General features: G+C 53.8%; 1 protein-coding gene across 2 annotated transcripts; it reads left to right on the top strand.

Annotated features, from left to right (window-relative positions):
* Positions 1 to 320: 320 nt before the first annotated feature.
* Positions 321 to 2,208, top strand: Hras (Harvey rat sarcoma viral oncogene homolog). Of its 2 annotated transcripts, XM_005401837.2 has the most exons (5): positions 321 to 479; positions 644 to 822; positions 946 to 1,105; positions 1,198 to 1,277; positions 1,674 to 1,766. In XM_005401837.2, the coding sequence occupies exons 1-5, from the start codon at positions 369 to 371 to the stop codon at positions 1,678 to 1,680; spliced, it is 537 nt and encodes a 178-aa protein (XP_005401894.1). In that variant the 5' UTR covers positions 321 to 368; the 3' UTR covers positions 1,681 to 1,766. The 2 variants fall into 2 exon arrangements, with proteins under 2 accessions (XP_005401894.1, XP_005401893.1); XM_005401836.1 differs by lacking the exon at positions 1,198 to 1,277 and having other exon boundaries at positions 1,674 to 2,208.
* Positions 2,209 to 14,330: the final 12,122 nt, after the last annotated feature.

Here is a 14,330-nt window from a genome sequence, read left to right on the forward strand (position 1 = left end):
GCCGGCGTAGGGGCGGCTGTCGGGGCGCTGCCTGCCTAGACACGCCGGCCGGCGGGCAGGACCTGTTCGGGCGGCTCCGCCCGCGGGCGCCTCCGGCCGAGGCTTTCTGCCTACCCAGCAACTTCTAATTTGGGTGCGTGGTTGGGAGCGGCTCAGCTGTCACCCTGCCTCGGGGCGCTCCGCTTCCTCACAGGCCGGGAGGTGCAGCGGGGTGCGGCGAGGTCCTCAGCCCGCTGGAGGTGCCACAGGTGCCGCTGTCCCGGCCGGGGCCCTCGGGCCGTCCCGCTGGTGGCTCCTGGCTGAGCTGGTCCTCCTCGCAGGTGGGGCAGGAGCCCCCAGTGCCCTGAGCGTCGGCCCCTGGAGGAGCCATGACGGAGTACAAGCTTGTGGTGGTGGGCGCAGGAGGCGTGGGGAAGAGCGCCCTGACCATCCAGCTGATCCAGAACCACTTTGTGGACGAGTATGACCCTACCATAGAGGTGAGCCCTGGTCCGGCCTGGCCCTCGGAGTGTCCCCAGCCCTGCAGGTGGCAGCTGCCTGCCCCCCCCATTCACTGCAGAGGCAGGAGAGGTACACAGAGGGGCTTTTCGAGCAAACGCACAACTTGAGGAAGAGCAGTTCGCTGAGCCCAGTTCTCTCGCAGGACTCATACCGGAAGCAGGTGGTCATTGATGGGGAGACGTGCCTGCTGGATATCTTGGACACAGCGGGTCAGGAGGAGTATAGTGCCATGCGGGACCAGTACATGCGCACTGGGGAGGGCTTCCTTTGTGTGTTCGCCATCAACAACACCAAGTCTTTTGAGGACATCCATCAATACAGGTGAGCCACCCGTGTGGCTGGCCCCAAAGCCCTGGGGCAGAGGAGCTCCTTGTGCATGTCCTGGATGCAGCCATGCCTGCCTGCCTGCCTGCCCATCATGGCTCACACTCTCCCTTCTCGCAGGGAGCAGATCAAGCGGGTGAAGGACTCAGATGATGTGCCCATGGTGCTGGTGGGGAATAAATGTGACCTGGCTGCACGCACTGTGGAGTCTCGGCAGGCCCAGGACCTCGCCCGCAGTTACAGCATTCCCTACATCGAGACATCAGCCAAGACCCGCCAGGTGAGCCCCCTCCCCTCCTCACAGCTGGCCAGGGACCCTCCCGCCCCATCCCAGCCAGGGAGCAGCACTCATGCCCCTCTCCCTCAACACAGGGCAGCCGCTCTGGCTCTGGCTCCAGCTCCGGGACCCTCTGGGACCCATGTGACCCATGTGACCCATCGGCCCCCATGCTGTAAGTCTCCCCGGACGGCAGGGCAGTGAGGGAGGTGAGGGTTGGGATCTGGGCTCACGCCCTGCAGTCCTGGGCCGACACAGCTGCAGGGCAGGTGGGGGTCCATGGAGTGAGCTGCCCTGAGCCAGGCCGGAGCGGTGACCCACAGCCCAGCCCTTCCTGTCCCCAAAGTGCCATGGGCACGTTAGTCCTGAGCCCTTAGTGGGGGTCCTAGGGACCCTGGCCACAGCTCAGATCAGAGCTGGGTAAGGGTATTTAGGCCCTTAGCCAGATTGGGGTCCAGGAGGGTCCTGGGCCACTTTGACCTCTTGGGGGTTCCTACCTAGGCAAGGGTCTTTGGTGTCCTCTGCCAGACCCCTAGGCAGGGTTCTCCTAACACAGGTCCTCTGTTCCCAGGGCGTAGAAGATGCTTTCTATACACTAGTTCGTGAGATCCGGCAGCACAAGCTGCGGAAGCTGAACCCTCCAGATGAAAGTGGGCCAGGATGTATGAGCTGCAAGTGTGTGCTGTCCTGATCCAGGTGAGCAGGGCCCAGCCAGCTCCCTGAGCCACAGCCCTGGCCAGCCAAGCCAAGCTGCACGTGTATTCTGGTGCTCGCGGGCTCCCTGAACCTGCTGGTTCCCCTGCCTACGATCAGTGGCATCCTTTGTGCTCCACCCTGGCCCAGGCTCAGGACACAGAGGTGCCGGATGCAGGGAGGAGGTGCAGACGGAAGGAAGCAAGGAGGGAAGGAAGGAAGGAAGTGCCACTGGAGCCCGGCCAGCCCAGGGATGGTGGACAGAGGCGACCACAGACCCTCCCGTGGATGCTTTGCAGACTGTCATGAACTGTCCCAAAAACCACTGGCACCCCAGCCCCGACTCCCCTCCCAGCCCCTGCAGCCTCTGACAGGTGCAGGTTGATTCACAGTAAATTATTTGATGGTCTTGACTCTAGTCTTGGCTGAGGTAGGCAGCTGCAGTGCCTGTGGCCTCATGTGAGGTGCCAGGAACCTTGGCCATAGGTTGGCAGCCTCACTGTTGCCTCCACCTGAGGAGGCTAGGGGGGCAGCCTGGACTTCGTCGCACTTTCCTTCCTGCCGACAGCGTCCATGTTTCCTGCGGAGAACCCTGCCTACCACAAGAGCAGGCAGGTGGTAATGGGAATTCATTGTCCTTTGACCCGGGGTGGCCTCAGGAAATGCTGAGTCCACACAGAGGCTCTGGCCTCCTCCTTGGATCCTTCTTGCTTGAGTGGGACCCCATTTTGTGTGCTTTAGGGTCCTTGAAATGCTGTGAGGAGGGCAGAGAGGGATCTAGCCATGATCTCTGGACTTGGGTAGCAGCACCCTGCTCTGTCTGCCTGACCTCAGACCTCTGTCCTCTTGGCCAAGGAACCCAGTTCTCTAGCTCCTGTGTCTAAGATGGTATCAGTGGCCCTGCCTTTTCTGGGACGGGCAGTTTTTCTGAGTCAGCGGAGGGCACTGTGTAGCCCACATTGGGCTGAGAGGGCGTGGGCCACCTCCAGGACAGGCAGTGGCCAGAGGGCTCTGTGCTCCAGGTCCTCACTCTTGACACCTGTGTCTCTCCTCTTCAGGGTTTGGATTGAAGCCAGGCTGGCAACCCTGGATTTGAGAATAAAGCAGTGTGGGGGTCTGGCCTGTAAGCAGGAAGGTGTGGGGACTGCTGCTGGATGGCTGGGGTGGTGGGGTACCACAGTCACCTTTCCCCCGGTAGGAAGTGTCTGGCTTCCCTGTCCTGGATGTGGGGCTCCCAAGATGTGTTCCGGGGCTGAGGGGCAGCTGGCCGGGGGGCCACCCTGGCTCCTTGGGGCCAGCATGCTGGAGGTATCTTTTGTCTCGCCTCTGGGTCTTTGAGTGGGCTGGGTGGGGCCTGGCGACAAGGCTTGGTGATGTGGGGCTTGAGCCTAGGGTGAACAGGGCAAATGTTGGTCTGTGGAATTCGGGGATGAACTCCACTGAAGTAGCCAGGTGTCCTGTGGCCTGGCCTGATGGGACACTGGGGAGCAGCTGCGGAGGTTTTTCTTACCGCTGGCGTTAGCCTCAGGGAAGGCTGTTGGCTGGGGGCGTGGGAAGGACTGGGCTCCCAACCTAGGTGCTGCTGGCACTGGGCTGGTGGCCAGTGAGGGCCAGGCTGGCCTTGGGAATGATCTCTGCCCTGAGGTGGTAGGGTCCTGGGTGGCAGGGACACTGGCTGCTGGTCAAGGTCAGCTTCTCTACTGAGCCCGTGTGGGGCCTGGAGTCTGCTGTCCCTAGACAGCCACAGTGGGCTGACACAAAGAAGGTTCCTGGCAGAATGTATGTGGGCCTGGGCCTGTGGCTTTTGGGTACCTTGGGCTGCTCCTGGACAGTTCTTGAGTTCTGCTGGCTTGGGACTTCCTGCCTCACCCTGCCATGGACTGCAGGCCTCAGCCTCTGCCCCGCTTGAGGGTTCAGGTGGGACAGTCCAAAAGTTAGCCCTGCCACCTAGAACCGAGCCTTGCTGCCCAGCAATGAGACATCTAGGCACTTGGTCCTCTGCCTCATCATCTGGCCCTTCCTGGCTCTCTGCCTGCTGTCCTCGCCTCGGGAGATACCCTCTGGGGTCTTGGCTGTGGGGCATGGAGGTGGCTCCTGACCTGAGGCCCGGCTGGCTTGGCTTCCGGAAGCATCTTAGAGTAGAGGGTGGGAGGCTCAGGGAGGTTTGGGCCTACTCACTCAGGAGAGGACCTCGTGCTAGAGCTCCCTAGCAGGTAAGTCACACTTGTCCTTCAGAGCTTTGCTGTGAGGCCCAAGGGCACTTCAGAAGTATGTCCTCCTCCAGGGTCCGGTCTTGATGTGCGCCCTGTGGAGACTCATAGGGTACACAGGGCAGGCATCGTGTGGGACCCTGGGGTCAGTACCCAGGTGCAGTTCTGGCCCCAGTTCTTCCCACTGGGTGTCTGCTGGGGTCTAGTAGTATACAGAAGGCATGGCCAGCGAGAGACCCAGCAGCAAGGTGCCTTCTGCCTGTGTCTGTGGTGGGGGTTTAGTGCATCCTGCTCAGCCCATGCCTGGCCCTGGTCTCTCCATGGCAGCTCTGTCAGGCTGAGCAGGGGCCATGCAGGAGGTCAGAGCACCATGCTTGGCTGGCCAGGGTCTGTCCTTGTTCTCCAGGTACCCAAGGGGCCCACAGCCAACTCCTGTGTAGTTATCCCAGAGCCTCGGGATGACCTGCAGGGACAGCAGGCATGGAAGGACCCTGGTATCCAGGCTGGGGCTTGGGCCACAGGGAGGGGAGCCCAAGAAGGCACATCCTGTGTACCTACAGCTGCTCCCAGGGTGACTCAGTGAGTGTGGGGATGCAGCTCCCAGCGCCTGGACTCCTGGATGGTAGACATCCCCAACCATCCTGACAGAGCATAGCGTCCAGGCTCAGGGGGCCTGCAAACCTCCCTATTCAAGCTTCTGCACACATGGGCCTAAGGGCAGAGCACAGGGCTCCTTCCTCCGGGTGAGGGACAAGGGGACCACACTTCTGCTTTCCCTGGTGTCCTTAGCTCAGGCCCCTGGGGTCCCAAGGAGACCTCTCCAGGTGCCCGTGGCCTGGAGGAGGCAGCAGGGGAAAGGACATGTCCCCTAAGCCTGGCTAGACATGCTCCCTCACAGTGTCCTGGGCTGGTTCTGGGTCTCCTTGAGGCAGTGGGGAGTGCTCCTGTGGGTGGGAAGGCTGCATGGAGCCAGGGCCAGGGCTGTACAGGGTTGTGGGGGACAGGGAAGGAGCTGGAGGTGTGTCCTGTCTCCTGACCTCAGCCAGGTGAGCCTGGGGGCAAGTATTGTCACCTGGCAGTTACCAGACAGGTCAGAGGCACAGCAGGGAGGTGAGTGTCACCTGCACAGGGAAGTGTCCACAGGGCCCATGCTGGAGAGATAGGAGGGGTCCAGCCCAGATTGTCCCCCATAACCCTCAGGGAGCCTCTGGTGGCTCAGAATGAGGTAGTAGGAAAAGCAAGTGGGGTGGCTTAAGTCAGCTTCACCAGCCAGTGTGACCACTGTCTGGCCTGGCTGTGTGAATCACCCTGGCAGTTGTCTGCTTACCTGCAGTCCATTTGGGGACCATCACAGGACAGTGGCAACCTGGCTTACATCAGGAGGTGATTCCTACAAGGATCAAAGTCTGAGGTGTGTGACACAGGCCTATACTCCTAGTACTCAGGGAGACAGGGAGGAGGATCTTAAATTCGTCCTTTCTGGGTAACTGAGCCCCTGTCATGATAAACAAGTACAAAAAAAAATGCCAGCAGCAGAACTCAGTGGTGCAGGATCACTGGGTTCAATCCCCCAGCTGCAAAAGAGGGAAAAGCCAAGGTCACCTGGAGGGCTGCAGTCCTCTTGCACTGGAGCTTGGACCCCAGGTGCGTGGCCTCTGTGCCCTTCTGCACTGGGCACCAAGACTGCTGGGTCTGTGAGCTGGCCCAGGCTGAAGGATCTCCTGGAGACTCCCCGAGGGTGCACACTCCGGAGCTGGGAAGGCAGGTGCCCCGGGTGTGGGCCCTGTACCCACTGTAGCTTGGGGAGGCGAGGATACCAGGCTCTGGGCAGGTCCAGGTCTGTGACCCTCAAAGACTGACTGTGCCCATGTGGGAGGCCTGGAGGGAGGGAGGGAGGGTTTGACAGTGAGCCAGGACCGGAGCCAGGACCCCTACCTGTTTCCACAGTGTCCCGAGGAGAGTCTGGCTCCCTCTGAGCTGGAGAGTCCGCTACTGAGTTCAAGGCCGGACAGTGGCTAGAACCTGTCTCAAAAAAACAAAATACAAGAGCAGACTACCTGTGGTCCAACCCAAGGTGAGGCTGCATTCCCACCCCGAACTCCTCCCACCTCCAGGGCCCCATAAGGCACAGGCACACCCAGACTCCCCTCCTGGAGTCGTCAGACGCTCTTCAGGCCCGGCCCTGCCCTGGCCGGCTCCAGGTTACCCTCTAGGTCACTACAGGTCTTGGTTGGCTCGTGGAGGCTCAGGGGTCCCTCATCATGCTACCTTCTCTGCAGACCCTGCTGGGGCCAGCCTTGGTCTTGGGGAGCACATTTCACCAGACAGCACTGTTGTTCTCTACAGCCATTCTTGAGAGACTCTGGCATGGGCTGAGCTAGCCTCCTGCCAGGCTTGGGGCTCCCTGTCCCTCCAGGTCCCCCAGCAACCCTGAGGCATTTGCATACCCCTCCTTCGCCTCTCCTCCCATGGACCCTTAACCTCCGGAGGCTCCAGAGGTGGTTCAGGGGAGTCCTGCTGTATTTTCTGCCACCGCTCCTGGTCTTCTGGGAAGCACTGCCCAGAGGAGGGACCTGCTTGGAGCCCTGTGGCAGCCCACAGTGGGGGTTCCCTGCAGAAACCTCCTGGGCTTGTTTTGAAGCTAGAAGGGGCATTGTGTCCCGCTCCTGTGGCACTGCCTGTGCACAGCAGTCCTGACTAGGGGATGCCTGACCTCTGACCTGCCCCTGGGCAAGGCCCTCCCCAACTGTGCTTCCTTCCCCCTTCCCCCAGGGCAGCTGCACCCGTCACTTACAGTTCTCTTCTCCCCAGAGGAAGGCCTGTCCTGAGGGATGACTGTGGTGCCCTGCTTTGAGCTTGCGCCCCTTGCGGCGTCCCTCCAGGACCTGCCCCTAGGGCAGCCCACACCATTTCTGGGCCCACAGTGGGCAGGGAGGGCAGTTTGTGCTTAACCTCAGGCATCCAGGGTGACAAGGAGGGGCTGCTGGTGCCCCTGTGCAGCCTGGGTCTGAGTCCCCCTGAGTGAGGCAGGGAGGGAGGCCAGCCCTGGAGCCCACGGTGTGGAGCTTGGGGAGTAGGGTCGCAGACCTCTGCAGAGCCCGTACCCTGTTCCCTGATACTGAAGGCAGGGGGAGCTGGCAAGCTTGGGGCCCCATAGCCCTGACACCCCCGCTCTCAGGTCTCCTTGGGCTGCAGATGGGCCTCTTAGAGTTCATGCTCCCCATTTCTACAGCTGTTTTGCTTCCAGAGAGCTTGTAGCCAGCCGCCCTTCCAAGTTAATTTACTAACCCTGATGAAAAGGTGCTTGCGCAGTCTCTCCAGTTTCCTAAGCATGTGATGACTTGGCAGCTGGGTGTGGGGTACAGCCTGTCATCTTCGCACAGGGAGGCTAGGGCAGGAGGCTCGCCCTGAGTTTCAGGCCGGTTGGAACTACATAGCAGGACCCTGACTCAAACAAAAAAGATTTATCTGGAATACACTGCCAAAACAATCATTTTATTTCTTTTTCAATCTGTTTAACAATGACTTATTTTCTTACCGAACTGTTAGACCCACACTTCTGCCTGCAGCTGTGAGAATGGATATGATTTCTTCTTTGATGTCTTCATAGACACAGCTTCTGTATTTCACAGCTACCAAAGAATGGTGTTGATTTTTTTCTTAGTCTTACAGACTTACTTCTATTTGGCAGGTTGTAGTGTCTGCTGAGGCCTCTGCCTCTTCCTGTCCTGCTCTCGGCTCTGTGGTGTGTGATGCAATCTGTGGAGATGCCTTGGTGTCCAGGGCACCTCCATGGGCTGAGGGCTGCCTTTAACACCTTGCCCAGCTGTCTTGGTTACTTTTCTTGTTGCTAAGACTAAATACCTAACACCAAATTTAGAGGAGGAAAAGTTTATTTGGCTCAGTTTGTAGAGGGGTCAGTCCCTGATCGGCCGGCTCCAAGGCAGGGTGGCGTGGCAGAGGGGCATCGCAGAGGAGAAACAGTCCGTGGCATGGAAGGTGGAGGGCAGGGGACAGCAAAAGCAGCAAGTAGCAAGTGAAGGGAACAACCAACTTTCTGTCCCCTATATTCTATCCAGGCTACTTGCCTTTGGAGAAGTATCCCTTATTCCCAGGGAGAGCCTTCCCATTATCCAGGCCAGAACTATGCCAGACCAGCCAGTGGACTGACTTAGTAATCATACACCCTCGATCCCAGCTCACACACTTAATCCCATCATCACACACTCTAGATCCAGCCACCTCTGAAAACGCCCCATCTCTGACTGCATGGGGCTTTTGGGGGACATCTAGATATCAGCCACAAAACGGCAGACCTCTGAAGATCACATTTAGGATTCTGCATTGTGGCCGTGTGTGACATGGAAGCCTGGGTGCTCCTTTCTGTCGCTAGCTTGGTGGTCTGGGCCTTCAGGATAGGTCTTGCCCATCCTGAGCTTTGTTAAATCATCTGGGAGTTTGCGGGCCAGGCATGGGGCTCTGTCCTCGTCCCATCCTGGCCCTCTCTGGTAGGCTTCATGTGCCCAGTCGCTGCCTCTGTGTCCCCTGGTGGAGGCTTTTCTTTCCTTCCACAAGCAAGTCTGCCCAGGAGTCACTGGCCTCTTCAATTTTCGGCTGCTGGTGGGGAGCTCCGGTGACTGCATCCCTTCCTGCCTGGTCAGCCCCTTCTCTCCATGTCCCGCACAGCAGCCTCTCCGTTCCCTTCATCAGGCTGGGGAGAAGCGTGGCTCTAACACGACCTGTGCAAACAGCCAGTTTTTGGTTTTGTTTCTCGTCTAAGACTTCCGTTTTACCGTTTCGTCTTGCGTTTGTAAACATCTTCCTGAAACCCAGGAGATGGGCAAGGCTGGGCGGGTCCCATCTAGTGTGCAGCCTGCTTGCACGAGCTGGGCCATGTGACTCCCCCTCCGCAGCCACCTCCTGAGTCCTGCTGTGCCCATCCTGAGCTTCCCAACCTTCACCTAGACGCACCTAGGTGCTCACTCCAGGACCAAATGGAGCCCAATTCCTGTCCTTCCAAGTGGGTACAGGGCTTAGGGACAACTTCTTACCAGGAAAAATGTGGCTACAGGGGGGCTTCAGGCTAGTTCTAGCAGATGTCACTGCCACGAGGCAGGACTGCACCCAGGCTGCAGGACAGACCATGCCCAGCCCGACCCCACTGCCATGTGCTTGCTGGATGGAGACTGGGTTCCTTTTTTTCTTTATTTTAAAGAGAGTAGTAAAAAAAGAAGAAGAAGAATAGCAACATACTAACATCACAGACATAAACAAAACAGAGCATGAACATTAAAAATGATACAGGGTTTCAAAACAAAATGATAGGAACGGACTGGGGATATATCTCAGCAGGCACAAGCGCCTGCCTGCCAAGCACAAGGTCTTGAGTTTGATCCCCAGTACAAAAACAAAAAAAGGAATTAACAGTGGTTGTTATATTACATACTGTTATCTTGAACTACGTTGCTCAGATTACCAGATGTAAGAATGGAAGATTGTTCAAACCATTAAAGAGAATAAAAAAATTATTGAATAAAATATTAGAGATAATACAGAGTTGCACTAGACAAGATGGTAGGAATTCACCAATGGTTGTTCCATGGCATATTGTTGTCTTCAAGTCAGTTGCTCAGATTACCAGATATAAGCATGCAAAATTGGTCAAAATATAAAAAATTTTAAGCATTAACTGTTCCTTTCAATATACCATCAGATATCAGCAGTACAGTTATCTCAGCAATTCTTCTATCTACCTATTGCCTTCCTTCTTTCTTTTTTCTTCTTTCCCTCATACCAGTTGTTCCTTCCTTTGAGCAGTTTATTTCCCTTTCTTGTCATCTATTGTACGTTTTGAGTTTTACTTACTCTTTCAGGTTCCTTCACCAGGGAGACATATGATGTTTATACATGTGGGTCTGATTTATTTCACTTACGAGTATGGTCTCTAGTTGCATCCATTTACCTACAAAAGCCTTGAGTTTTGTTTTTTTTTTATAGCTGGGTAATACTCCATTGTATAAAAATACCACATCTTTTTTATCCACTCCTCAGTCGATGGGCATTTTGGTTGTTTCCAAGATTTAGCTACAACAAATTGTGCTGCTACAAATATGGGTGCACATATATCGCTGTGATGTGATGTTCTTAATTCTGGGTAAATACCCAGAAGGGGAATGGCTAGGTTAAGTGGGACTTTTAATCCTACTTTTGTGAGGAATTTCCAAACTGATTTCCACAGTGGTTTCACCAATCTACACTTCACCAACAGTGGAATAGGGTTCCCTTTCCCCCACAGCCTCTCCAACATTTGTTATTGGTTGATTTCTTGATGGTAGCCATTCTTTCAGGGGGTGAGATGGAATTTCAATGTTGTTTTAATTTGCATTTCTCAGACGACGAATGATGTTGAACTTTTTTTCATGTATTTATTCGCCATTAGTATGTTTTCATCTGAGAAGTGGGCATGCATCTCAAATGTCCATTTTTGGATTGGGTCTTTGAATTTTGGAGGCCTGATTTTTAAAAATTCCGTATATATTCTAGATAGAAGTCGTTTGTCTGAGGGGCAGTTGGCTAAAATTTTTTTCCCAGTTCATGGGTTTTCTTTTTACTCTATTGGTGATTTCTTTTATGTACAAAAACTTTTCAATAAGATGAGATCGCAGTTGTTGATTCTTTAAAGTATTTCTGTGCAGTTTGGTTTTTGTTCATGAACTCTCTGCCCACCTCTATGTCTTCGAGATTTTTACCTACTTTCTCTTCTAATAGATTCAGTGTTTCTGTTTTATTTATTTATTTATTTATTTAGTTTTTTTTTTAAATACCGGGAATCGAACTCATGACCTCACGCTTGCCGGGCAGGTGCTGTGCTGCTGAGCTAAATCCCCAGCCCCAGTGTTTCTGTTTTAATATTTAGATCTTTGATCCATTTTGACTTTAGTTTAGTGAGTGGTGAAAGACATGGGTCTAGTGTTAGAGACTGGGTTTCTGACCAGGCCTGGTGTGTGCACACTGTGCCTGGTGAGAGTCCAAGGCCGTGCCTGGTATTTGCCGTGGTTCTTGCCCTTCACCTTCTAGGCAGGAGGGACCACCTCTTTCCTGGCACCTGCGAGGGGCCTTTATAGCTATAGTGGCATGTGTTGGGGAGAGAACCTGCTGCAAGACAGGCCCAGGGCAAGCATGGGGCAGACTGGAGCACCAGGGTTCGGCAGAGTCCAGCTTAGGCTCTATGGAGCCTCAGGTGAGGTCAGGTGCGCCGAGGACGGGGACTCATTCCCCACGGTAAAAAAGCAGACAAGTGCTCAGGTCTAGACTTCAGTTCCTCCCTCAGCCCATCTGAGGTGGGGTGGCGCAAGCCATCAGGTCCTCTCCCAGCAAGGTGACCTGTGCAGGGACATCCCCAGGGTCAGGGCAGCGTGCCCCGTTGGTGGAGGGGCACAGAATAGCTGGCGCTCACCTACCCTATTTATGAGAATAGAGTTTTATTTCTCCTTCTCTGACCCATGTGCTTTACTTCCTTTCTCTGGTGTGGATGGGATTTTTGAAATAAGGCTGACTAGTCTGGGTCCTAATTCCAGGGAAAAGTCTTTGACCATCGAGGGTGATGGGAGTCCTGTGACCTTTTGGTAGATGTCCATTATCAGGTTGAGGAAATTCTCTCCTATTCCCACTTTGCTGAGAGTCTTGGCATAAGTGCGGATGGCCTCTGTCAATAATGGATTGTCAAGGCAGCTTTCTCGACTGTTGAACTGAGGGTGCACTCTCAGGGTGACCCCACCTGGTTTGGGGTGTGGTGGTGCAGGCCTTACAAGGTGGGGGGATGACTCCCTCCTCTGGTGTTTTTCTTGAGACAAAGGAGAGTGGCTGTTACTTTTCCTCTGGGCATTGGGTAGAACTGACCTGGAAACCACTTGGGACTGGAGTTTTCTTCCAGGTGGTGGTAACTACAGATTCTTCCTTTAGATTATTCCAACTCTGTTTCATCACAAGGGGGTTTTGTAACCTGAGGCTTGGAAGGTATGGACCCGTCTCCTCTGATTTATGTGTGGGCAGTTGTGTGCAGTGCCCCCATTATCATTTCAGAATCATCAGGGTTTGTAGTAAGATCCCCTGTCCTATTAGAAAATTGTCTCTTCTGTTACTTTTTACCTGTCTCTCTAGAGAGTTATTAATACATTGGTATTTTCAAGTTTGTTTTCTTTTTGACTTTTTCTTTGTTGTTTCAATTTTATTTGTTGTTTCCTATCTTTACTTCTTCCTTCCACCTACTTGCTATGGGTTTGATTTTTGGTCTTCACTGTGGTTTGTTGCCTCCCCGATTTTTTGTTGCAGTGCTAGGGATTAACCTAGAGCCTCATGCATGCTAACCAAAAGCTCCATCATGGAGCTAACCCCCAGCCTATGTCCTTAAGCCGGAGGTTTAGTTAATTCGCTTCAGCATTATGTTGGTTTGGGGGATATTTTTGCAAGGGAACACAATATAATACAAGATACATATTTTATAAGATTATTTATAATAGTCACCCAAAGAATGATATACAAGAGAGTGCAGGAAATCTGTCTACACACTATAGACCAAGAAATCTAACTGAAGGCCTGGATCCCATAGAAATGTCCTGCATGAGTCCAGCTGAAGACCTAGAGCTCATAACAGTGCCACCCATGAATCCACCCGGAGGCCTAGAGCCCATAACAATATCTCATGCAGGCCTGTTTCATGGATCTGCACTGGGAAGGCCCAAAGGTCAGTGGTAGAATCTAGGAAGTCTGTGCCAGTGGGATGAAGGACCTGTGCTAGCAGGCTGAGGGATCTACACTGGAGCCAGGAAACAATGCTCAGAAGAACCAGAGCTCCCCTGAAAGGTACAACAGCCGTCCTCAGCAACAGTGAGGTCCCGAGCTCTTCCAATGATCAAGATGGCCGAGTTCCCAACAGGGAAGCCAATGCAGCAAGCTTCTCCAGGAGACTGTCAGTGCACTCTCTTCCCCTCCGGAGTCAGGAAGCGATGCTCAAAGTGAGGGCCAGAGCCCCCCCAAAGTGAACTGAAGCCATTCTCAGTGCCAACGAGGTCCTGAGCTCCTCAGAGGATGAAAACAGCCAGTTCATCAGGAAAGCCAGCATGATTAGCTCCTCTAAAACAACCAACAGCTTCTTACAGCTTCCACCAGCTCCCAACAGCTTCACTTCTTCTCCAGTTCTGCCTCTTTTGCTGCTGGCAACAGTCCTCAGGTGGGCTCCCACACCCAGCACCACGCTTCCTCACCTCAGCTGGGGGTTGTAAGTTGACCAGCATTTGTCAATCTACTAGAAGCATTGTCATTCTTTAGGAATATGGGCAATTAATGCTATCAATTTTCCTGTAAGTACTGTCTTATCTTCATTTCATAAAATCTAACATTTTGTTTAGTGCAAAGTATTTTCTAATTTCCTATTAGACTTTGCTAGACTTACTCTTTGACCTTTTAAAACTTTTTTGACACAGTGTTATGGTTTGGTTCTGGATGTCCCCCCAAAGCCTCATGCAGTCGTGGGGCGGGCTTCTAGAGTTATGATTGATCCGCGGTCCAATGCTGGAATTATGGATGTGAGTGCTGCACTTGCCCTGGGGCGGGTAGTTTGCATACAGTGTAAGGGAGGGAAAGAGGCTAGCTTTTACAGCTGCCGCTCTGACCTTTTGCTGTTGTTGCTTTTGCTGTCTTCCCGCTGATGCAAACTGTAGCCCTCTGCCATGTGCCACCCTGCCTTGGAGCCAACCAAGTACAGACTGAAACCTCCACAAACTGTAAGCTAAATAAACCTTTCCTTCCTTAATTTTGGGTGTCATATATTTTGTCTCAGCAAAGAGAGAAAAATAACCAAGACACACAGGGTCTTGCTATGTTAGTTTGGGCTGGCTGTGAACTCAAGGCCATCCTCCTGCCTCAGCTTCTGAACTGCTGGGATCTCAGGTGTGTGCCATGACACCTGGCTACCCTTTGACCCTTTAACTCACTGGAGCGAACTGGTTAATCTCCAAGTGTTTAGGGAAAGTTATGCTATCTTTCTGTTGGTGATTGCTGGCATAACATTATCGTGTCATATTCACCTTTGATATGATTTCTATGGTTTTTGAATCTGTGAAGGTTTGATTTATGATCTCAGATACGGTCTGTTGTGGTGAGTGCTCTACATACTCTTCCAGCACTGTGCCTTCCACTACACTGGGTGGAGGTCTGCAGACACCACCTGGGTGTTGGCTGATGGGGTTCTGGTCTCTGTCCTTGCTAATTTTTTCTGAGCCATTTCTCCTTCCTTCCCTTTCTTCCTTTCCTTTTCCTTCTCTTCC

The sequence above is a fragment of the Chinchilla lanigera genome, unplaced genomic scaffold, assembly GCF_000276665.1.
Source record: "Chinchilla lanigera isolate Chin_1 unplaced genomic scaffold, ChiLan1.0 scaffold00075, whole genome shotgun sequence".
NCBI lineage: Eukaryota > Metazoa > Chordata > Mammalia > Rodentia > Chinchillidae > Chinchilla > Chinchilla lanigera.